Source organism: Enoplosus armatus, unplaced genomic scaffold (genome assembly GCF_043641665.1).
Source record: "Enoplosus armatus isolate fEnoArm2 unplaced genomic scaffold, fEnoArm2.hap1 Scaffold_288, whole genome shotgun sequence".
Lineage (NCBI taxonomy): Eukaryota > Metazoa > Chordata > Actinopteri > Centrarchiformes > Enoplosidae > Enoplosus > Enoplosus armatus.
In genome coordinates this window covers 1-10,215 of record NW_027261232.1, presented here as the reverse complement: position 1 = coordinate 10,215, position 10,215 = coordinate 1, and the positions used below count along the sequence as shown (strand labels likewise).

The window sequence follows — 10,215 nt, the reverse complement described above, 5'->3', positions numbered from 1 at the left end:
GGTAACCTAGCAACAAGGGCACAGTCAGGTCAGAGGTAAGATCCATCTCTGTAGGATGTGACAGATGATTGACAGGTCTGCGGTAAGACGTGTAGATTAGTTGATTTCAATAAAAGGCGTGGCTAATGGCTTAGCCCACCTCCTGCGCACTCTTACACGTCATGCAGATAAGCCCCTCCCCCTCCCTGCAGTCACGGCCAATCAGAGCTTAGCAGTTGCCAGAGTTACGGAACTCTCCGTTCTCGGTAATCTGCAGAGAAGACGTGTTGCTAGGAGACAGTCCGTTCCTCTGTGATGTCACAGCGTACCGTTCCTTCAGCTGAGTCAGAGCCGCCATCAGACGACTGTTAGCTGCATCGAGACTCGCAATCCTCTTCTCCTGAGAGACAGGACGAGAGAGAAACAGGAAGAGAATCAGAAAGGAAGAGGGAGAAACAGGAAGAGAGAGAGACAGACAAGAAGAGAGAGAGACTCGAAGAGAGAGAGACAGGAAGAGAGAGAGACAGGAAGACAGAGAAACAGGAAGAGAGTCAGAAAAGAAGAGGGAGAAACAGGAAGAGAGAGAGACAGGAAGAGAGACAGACAGGAATAGAGGCAGACAGGAAGAGGGAGAAACAGGAAGAGAGAGAGACAGGAAGAGAGACAGACAGGAAGAGAGAGAAACAGGAAGAGAGAGAGACAGGAATAGAGAGAGACAGGAAGAGAGACAGGAAGACAGAAACAGGAAGAGTCAGAAAGGAAGAGGGAGAAACAGGAAGAGAGAGAGACAGGAATAGAGAGAGACAGGAAGAGAGACGGACAGGAAGAGGGAGAAAAAGGAAGAGAGAGAGACCGGAAGAGAGAGAGACAGGAATAGAGACAGACAGGAAGAGGGAGAAACAGGAAGAGGGAGAGACAGGAAAAGAGACAGACAGGAAGAGGGAGAAACAGGAAGAGAGAGAGAAAGGAAAAGAGACAGACAGGAAGAGAGGGAGAGACAGGAAGAGAGTCAGAAAGGACGAGGGAGAAACAGGGAGAGAGAGAAACAGGAAGAGAGAGAGACAGGAAGAGAGTCAGACAGGAAGAGAGACAGACAGGAAGAGAGACAGTCAGGGAGAGAGAGAAAGGAAGAGGGAGAAACAGGAAGAGAGAGAGACAGACAAGAAGAGAGAGAGACAGGAAGAGAGAGACTGGAAGAGAGAGAGACAGGAAGACAGAGAAACAGGAAGAGAGTCAGAAAAGAAGAGGGAGAAACAGGAAGAGAGAGAGACAGGAAGAGAGACAGACAGGAATAGAGGCAGACAGGAAGAGGGAGAAACAGGAAGAGAGAGAGACAGGAAGAGAGACAGACATGAAGAGGGAGAAACAGGAAGAGAGAGAGACAGGAATAGAGAGAGACAGGAAGAGAGACAGGAAGACAGAGAAACAGGAAGAGAGTCAGAAAGGAAGAGGGAGAGACAGGAAGAGAGAGAGAGACAGGAATAGACAGGAAGAGAGACAGGAAGACAGAGAAACAGGAAGAGAGAGAGACAGGAATAGAGAGAGACAGGAAGAGAGACGGACAGGAAGAGGGAGAAAAAGGAAGAAAGAGAGACCGGAAGAGAGAGAGACAGGAATAGAGACAGACAGGAAGAGGGAGAAACAGGAAGAGAGAGAGACAGGAAGAGAGACAGACAGGAAGAGAGAGACAGGAAGAGAGACAGACTGGAAGAGGGAGAAACAGGAAGAGAGAGAGAAAGGAAAAGAGACAGACAGGAAGAGAGAGAGAGACAGGAAGAGAGTCAGAAAGGACGAGGGAGAAACAGGAAGAGAGAGAGACAGGAAGAGAGACAGTCAGGAAGAGGGAGAAACAGGAAGAGAGAGAGAAAGGAAAAGAGACAGACAGGAAGAGAGAGAGAGACAGGAAGAGAGTCAGAAAGGACGAGGGAGAAACAGGAAGAGAGAGAGACAGGAAGAGAGTCAGACAGGAAGAGAGACAGACAGGAAGAGAGTCAGACAGGAAGAGAGTCAGACAGGAAGAGAGACAGACAGGAAGATAGACAGATTCAAAGAGAGTCAGACAGGAAGTCTGTTCATTTAAATATCATGTTACAAAGTGCTTCACAGTAAAAGACAAAGCAGACAGACTGACAGACGGACAGACAGACAGACAGACTGGTAAACAGACAGACAGGTACCTGTGCCTCTATGATCTTCTGTTTGGAGTCCACCACAGCCTGCATGTCAGAGTGATCCTTCTTCAGCTCTTCTTCTACTGCCATCAACCTGCACAGGCAAGAGGTCAAACCGTCTCTACGTGCTAAACAGACAGACAGGTGCACAGACAGACAGGTGTACAGACCTGCTGATGATGCTGTTCATCTGAAGGTCTTTATCGTCCTGCAGCCTCCTCAGTCTACTCTCTGTGTCCTCCAGCCGAGCCTGACACACACACACACACACACACACACACACACACACACACACACACACACACACACACACACACACACACACATGTCAGAACTAAATGGCTGATTACAGATGCATCTTCATTTAAAACGACCAAAGAAGAAGATAAAACAGAAATTAAATTAAAATTAATAAAACAGTGTGTGTGTGTGGACTGAAGTGTTACATACCTGGTACTCCTGCAGCATGCGCTGGTTCTGCTGATCCTGGACCAGCAGTCGAGCTTCACACTCGTCCTGCCGCAACGCTGCAACTCGTAACTTCTCCTGCAGCAATGCAATCTCCTGCTGGTACTACACACACACACAGAGTCAGAACCAGTAGACCCAGTAGAACCAGACTCAGTATGAGGTGTCTCTTACCTTCTCTATGAGGGCGTCGTCATGACGATCGTCCTCTGTCTCACCGTAGGAGGAGGCAGAGTTCATGTTGAGCAGCCAGGCTGCTGTCCGATCCAATGCACAGGGAGAGGGAGCCTGAATACACACACACACACACACAGTTACATTGATGCTGTTACTATAGCAACCATCAGCAACCAGGCTCTTGTCATCTCGCGTCTAGACCACTGCAACTGGCTCCTGGCCAGCCTGCCTGCATGTGCCATCCGGCCTCTTCAGCTCATCCAGGATGCAGCAGCTCAGTTGGTCTTCAGCCTCTCCAAGTTCTCCATAGTCCATCACTGCTCCTCCGCTGCACTGGCCACTGGGGGCAACTAGAGTCCGATTCAAGACACTGGTACTTTCCTACATCAGGACACGGTCAAACCACTACTGCAGAAATACAGCATCAAAAGTAGACTCCACCCAGACTGGTCTAAATGTTAGACTGAGCCTGTCCACCATCTCTATGACAACACCCATAATCACCAGCAGTCAGACTGACAGGTTACCATGGTAACAGCCTGGTTACCTTGGCAGCAGGTCTCTGTTTCTCGGGGCTGTCTCCTTTAGAAGACGATGACGTCTGTCTGAGCCGTGACTGGCCGCTGCTCGGCCAATCGGGACTTGATGACATCATGCTGCCGGAGGCAGGGCGAGGAGGGTAGGCGGAGCCTCCGCCACCGCCGAGCATGCTGGGAGGTGTCCGACCTCGAGGAGGTCCCGGTGGAGCAGATGAGGGGGGGGGCTGATCGATACGTCTCTGAGGACCCGAGGAGTTCTGTCGAGGGGGGGCAGAGCTACCTGAGGGGGAGGAGCAACAACAGTGACATCATCAGATGGGTCATGTGATGGACAGGAAAGTCATCAGAACAAGTCCATTAGGAGATAAGTCAACTAGAAGGGTAAGAACATTAACACAACCTGAGCACTCACCATCTCTGCTCACCTCAAACCACCCAGCTTTTCCATCTGCCTGTCTAGCATTAGCAAACGCAGTTTTCCAGGCAGGGTTCGAAGCCCTCCATCCTTCATCACACACCATGCCTGCTAACTTTATTACTTTTTAATTGTGTTTTCAGATCTGAAACATGTGACTGTACCATAAAATAACAATTTGAACAAAGTTGTCTGACATGTATATTGTTAACCAATCCAAGATGGCGCCGCGGATGGCTGCCTCGGTCTGTTGGAGCGCATTGTTTTGCCTTGTTTTGTTTGTAAACAGTGTTTTTTGTTTTGGTTCACGGAGCTCTTTCACCAGAGAAGAGCTCATGAACATCAGGGGAACATCTCCAGTGGATTTGTTTCCCGAATTTCTTGCACCTTTAACTGCTTTATGGAACATTCTGGTCAAAGGTGCTCTCACCTTTGCAGCTCAACGCCGACGTAGAGGGAAACGTGCCGGTGCGCTCGTGCGTCTTCGCCGGCGAGGACAACGCACACCGCTACCCGGAATATTTCTCTCTAACGTGCGCTCACTGGGGAATAAGATGGACGAACTCCAGCTGCTGATGAGGAGAAACAAGGACTTTTATTCATCTGCTGTTTTGTGCTTCACGGAGACATGGCTGGGGGAAAGAACTCCCGACGCGGCGCTGCAGCTGGACGGATTCCAGCTACTCCGAGCGGACTGCGACGCGCACCTCTCCGGCAAAACAAAGGGTGGAGGTATTTGTTTCTACATCAACAGCAGCTGGTGTAACGTGACAGTGATGCGACGGCATTGCTCTCCTTCCCTGGAAACTTTTTTCATAAACTGTAAACCTTACTACTCCCCCCGTGAGTTCGCTTCATTCATTCTGGTCGGTGTTTACATTCCACCGGAGGCCAACGTGCAGGACGCACAGCGCGCACTCGCCGACCAGATACTGGAAACGGAGCAGACCAACCCGGACTCCTTAGTTATTGTCCTTGGTGACTTTAACAAAGGTAATCTCAGACACGAACTCCCCAAATACAAACAGTTTATTAAATGCCCCAACAGGGAGGGGAACACTCTGGATCACTGTTATACCACAGTCAGTAACGCTTTTCACGCCGTCACCCGCGCTGCACTGGGACACTCTGACAATTAAAACTTTCTAAGCCTGTTGTGAGAACTTCGAAGAAGTGGACCAGTGAAGCTGCAGAGGACCTGAAGGCGTGTTTGGACTGTACTGACTGGGATGTTTTCAGGACTGCTACCAACAGTCTGGATGAGTACACAGAGGCTGTGACTTCATATATCAGCTTCTGTGAGGACTGCTGCGTACCAACTCGGACCAGGGTGAGTTATAACAACGACAAACCCTGGTTCACAGCAAGACTGCGACAGCTGAGGTTGGAAAAGGAAGAGGTGTTTAAGAGTGGCAACAGAGCAGAGTTTAAGGAAGCCAAGTACAAGTTTAGCAAGGCGGTGAGGGAAGCTAAACGACTGTACTCAGAGAGACTACAAGACCAGTTCTCCTCCAACGACTCTGCTTCTGTGTGGAGGGGGCTCAGGCAGATCACCAACTACAAGCCAAGAGCCCCCAACTCTGCTAACGACCGACGCCTCGCCAACAGCCTCAACGACTTCTACTGTCGCTTTGAAAGACAATGGGACAGTCCTGACACCATCCCCCACACCATCACCCACCAGCTCCAGCCCAACAGCCCCAACCCCCTCATCACACCTGGGGCTGAACTCTCACACCTCCTACCACCACAGCTGCCCCCCACAGCGCCCCCCACTCCTCCAGCATCGACACCTCTGTCTGTCCTTGAAAGAGATGTGAACAGGCTCTTCAAGAGACAAAACCCGCGTAAAGCTGCTGGACCAGACTCCATCTCCCCATCCTGCCTGAAGCGCTGCGCCGATCAGCTGTCTCCGGTGTTCACGGACATCTTCAACACCTCACTGGAGACATGCCACATGCCAGCCTGTTTCAAGGCCTCCACCATCATCCCCGTCCCCAAAAAAACAGGGCCCACAGGATTAAATGACTACAGACCCGTCGCCCTGACCTCTGTGGTCATGAAATCATTTGAACGCCTGGTCCTGTCCCACCTCAAATCCATCACAGACTCTCTGCTGGACCCCCTGCAGTTCGCCTACAGAGCCAACAGGTCTGTAGACGACGCCGTCAACCTGGCTCTACACTTCATCCTCCAGCACCTGGACTCCGCAGGATCCTATGCCAGGATCCTGTTTGTGGACTTCAGCTCTGCCTTCAACACGATCGTCCCGGCTCTTCTTCAGGACAAGCTCTCCCAGCTCAACGTGCCTGACCCCACCTGCAGGTGGATCACAGATTTCCTGTCTGACAGGAAGCAGCACGTGAAGCTGGGGAAACACGTCTCAGACTCGCAGACGATCAGCACCGGCTCCCCTCAAGGCTGCGTTCTTTCTCCTCTACTCTTCTCCCTCTACACCAACAGCTGCACCTCCAGTCACCAGTCTGTCAAGCTCCTGAAGTTCGCGGATGACACCACCCTCATCGGACTCATCTCTGGAGAGGATGAGTCTGCCTACAGGTGGGAGATTGACCACCTGGTGACCTGGTGCAACAGCAACAACCTGGAGCTTAACGCTTCAAAGACAGTGGAGATGGTTGTTGACTTTAGGAAGAGCGCAGCCCCACCCGCCCCCATCACCCTGTGTGACTCTCCAGTGGACACTGAGGAGTCCTTCCGTTTCCTGGGCTCCATCATCAGCCAGGACCTCCGGTGGGAGCTGAACATCAGCTCCCTCATCAAGAAAGCCCAACAGAGGATGTACTTCCTGAGGCAGCTGAGGAAGTTTAACCTGCCACAAAAAATGCTGGTTCACTTCTACACTGCCATAGAGTCCATCCTCACCTCCTCCATCACCGTCTGGTACGCTGCTGCCTCCACCAAGGACAGACGCAGACTGCAGCGTATCATCCGCTCTGCAGAGAGGGTGATCGGCTGCAACCTTCCATCTCTTCAGGACCTGTACTCCTCCAGGACCCTGAGGAGAGCAGGGAAGATCGCTGCCGACCCCTCCCACCCCGGACACCATCTGTTCGACCCCCTCCCCTCTGACAGGAGGCTGCGGTCCATCAGGACCAAAACCTCCCGCCACAAAAACAGTTTCTTCCCCTCTGCAGTCAACCTGACAAACTCTCACTGACCCCCCCCCAGAACACAAACACAAGCTATACGTTATATTAACGTACATCACCCCTGTCCCCACTGCGTTACATTAACGCACCCACCCCCTACTGGACACTTTATCTGGACACTTTACTTTATTCTGGTCACTGCACTGTTGTTATTTATCTTATCTTATTTTTTATTTTTATTCTTATTCTTATTTTAGCTTTTATATTCTACTTATTTGTTATCAAAACAATAGCACCTTCAGACCACAGCAAATTCCTTGTAATGTATGTTACTTGGCAATAAACAGTTTCTGATTCTGATTCTGATATTCTTTTCTAGTTATTCCTAATATGTTGATGTAATTTGGTCCCAGGGAGCATTGCTCTAACAAACATCCAATCAGAGAGCTTTACATGCTGTACTATGAGCCTCTGTGACTGTTGCTACGGAGACTGCAGCTAAAGCAGTAAAAGTAACCTTATCATTGAGCAACATTAGCCTCTGCTGAACCTGCGATAACAATCTGATCCCTTCAGATTCAAAACTCTGATGGTCAGATCATGAATCTGATCAGGTTACTTCAGGAGACACAGACAGACAGACGGACTTCTTGACATGGTTACACTGTGGGAGCAGCAAAGATGACACCTTTTCAACATCTGGATAGAAGGAGTCTCAAACCTCCTCCAGAGGTGATTTTTTGGATGCATTTACACTTGACTCAGTGTAAATGGTGCACCTCCTTCCGGACTGGATAAGGACCGACCCTGATTTACATGTCGCCCAGAAAACAGACGAACTGATCAGATTTATGACCAACAGATTCTCAGATACGTGACTGAGTCTTAAGTCTCATCTCAACAGAAACCTGAGACCTGACCTGTAGACTGTCATAGTTCAGTGTGGATCTGAAGCTATTTCACATCCAGTGACCCCCCTCAGACATCTGAAGCAACAGCCTGTAATGTTTATATGAATGAATGATACCGAGTGGACGTGTTGTACCTGTGAGAGTCTCAGCGAGAGGCAGAGCTCGTCTGGAGTATTCCTCTCCGCTGCTGCTGCTCGACATGGCCGACATCCTCTCCCCCCTCTCTCCCCCTCCCAACCCCACAGACATCTGGGTAAGAAATGCTGGTTTGGTTGCCATGGCGTTCCTGTCATCTGCGTTTCCTTGTGACCCCACCGAGCCGTCTGAGGGCGTAGCGTCTGTCTGCTGCCGTGGCGACGTGGTGGTCATGTGATACACAGGGTTCTGGAAGGAGAGGGGGAGGAGCCCCGTCCTTCGCTGCCATTGGCTGTCGTCAAGGCCATCGCTAGGGGAAGAGTCCTGCAGGTCGACCAGAGACAGACTGCGGCTCTCATTGGTCAGATCTGGCCCCTCCCTCCGGCCCCCATTGGTCATTTCAAACCCTGCCTCGTTCTCATTAGGTTCCGAGTAGGATGAGCTCAGAGCCGGAGAGCCCTGCAGGCCTGCAGGAAGTGACATCAGCAGAACAGGAAAGGTCAGATTCAGAAGTCAAAGGTGACTGAGGTCAGCAGGTATGAGTTAGATAAAGATCAAAGGTCACCTGATGCGGGCTGCAGACTGGATCCTTTGGTGACGAAGAACAAATCTTTGTTCTCTGGAGTCGGAGAGGGAAGTCTGGTGAAATCTACCAAACTACACACACACACACACACACACACACACACACAAAGGTGTTCAGGCCTCTCAACAAAGAGTTTGAAAATCTTAATGTCACTACTTCTAATCATAAAATCTTGATTATGAATGATTTACTAACATAACTTAAGAATCAATAACTTTGTATTGATTGCTTATAAATTCATATAAATAATCTGTTTATAATGAGTCTACTGACAGTAGTGAGTTACAGTAATAATCAAAAAAACACACCTCATAAACTCACAACTGAGCATCACACACACATTACAACCGCCTACAAAATCCTAGCAAACACCTATTACCCCCATTTGACTAATCAGCACCTTATTAACCATTTGGCAACACCCTCGCAACCAAACTGAATCATTTAGTGATCACTTTGCAGCCACTTTCAAAAGACCCAGTAAACACATCCCATCACCATCTGAGTGGCTAATTAGTAATATAGCAACACACCAACCACCAAGTAAAAGTCTAAAAAACACTTGAAACACAATAAAGCAACAACTAGTGAATCCTCAACAGCAATTTTTCCAGCTATCATCATGAGAGGCTAACAAGCAACACTTTAGTAACATGTAATAACTCTCTCGCCGTTCATTAGCAAGAAGTGAGTATTTGATAACTAGAAAACAATCTATCAGAAAGTTTTATCTTTTCATGAACACCCTAGCAACCACCAGGTGAACCCATAGCAACCACCTCAAACACCCTAACAACCACTAAAACAATTCAATATTACTGTCTGGACCAATTCTTCTGTCAAAAATAATTAAATTTTTTCTCATGACAATAGAGCAGGTCTAGACCGACTCTTGATAATGTTACTACAGAGACCCAACAGTTCCCAAAATAATAAACTGGAGTCTTCTTGTAGGGTGTTGGGAACAATGTGTTACCCTTTAGTCCCACCCCCACTCAACTGTGATTGGTCAGTGCCACTTGACTTTAAACAACTGTTGATGTGTGAATATTCTGAGTTGCCCACATATATACTGAGCTAGATGCTAATGCTAACAGAACACATGATGCTAACCCTCCGTCGAGTCCAACGCCGCCCTGCAGGCCGATGGAGGGATTACAAGTCGCCAGAGGAGGAGAGAGGGGTGGGGACAGAGGGGGCGGGGACAGAGGGGGCGGAGACACCACACGCTGAGGCTCCGGAGAGGAAACGGACACGCCCCCCGGATGAACCATGCCCCCTGGGTTAGCCAGAGCTACTGACACGTCTCTGAGGATCCGAGGAAGAGGACCAAGCTTTGACAGACATGACTGCTGACACACAGGCAGGAGAGAGAGACAGGTAGAGAGAGACAGAGACACAATCTATGAATTGATCTGCTGGTAACAGTCATTCACAGTTCAACATGTAGTGAAATCCTCCTCTTCTCTTCCTGTCTGAGAGTCAGATATTCAGATTGATTACACTCTCAGTCTGCATGCTAAATATGAAGCTATGGCTGGTTAGCTTAGCGTAGCATAAACACTGGAAACAAGCCAGCCTGCCTCTGTCCGAAGGTAACAAAATCCACCCACCAGCATTGCTAAAGCTCACTGATTAACATATTATACCTTGTTTGTTTCACCTGTACAGAAACTGACGTGTATAAACTGAAGATTTTGTATTGCTGGGCCAGGTTGTTGATA

General features: G+C 49.3%; 1 protein-coding gene across 1 annotated transcript; it reads right to left on the bottom strand.

The window, feature by feature from the left end:
* Positions 1 to 208: 208 nt before the first annotated feature.
* LOC139307236 (disabled homolog 2-interacting protein-like) lies at positions 209 to 9,843 on the bottom strand (the record flags this gene model as incomplete). The annotated part of the gene is made up of 9 exons (XM_070931082.1): positions 209 to 379; positions 2,157 to 2,244; positions 2,321 to 2,400; positions 2,601 to 2,723; positions 2,793 to 2,906; positions 3,343 to 3,614; positions 7,905 to 8,372; positions 8,471 to 8,562; positions 9,605 to 9,843. Coding segments are annotated over 9 exons (1,647 nt in total), but the record flags the coding sequence as incomplete, so codon positions are not given.
* Between the last annotated feature and the right edge of the window lie 372 nt (positions 9,844 to 10,215).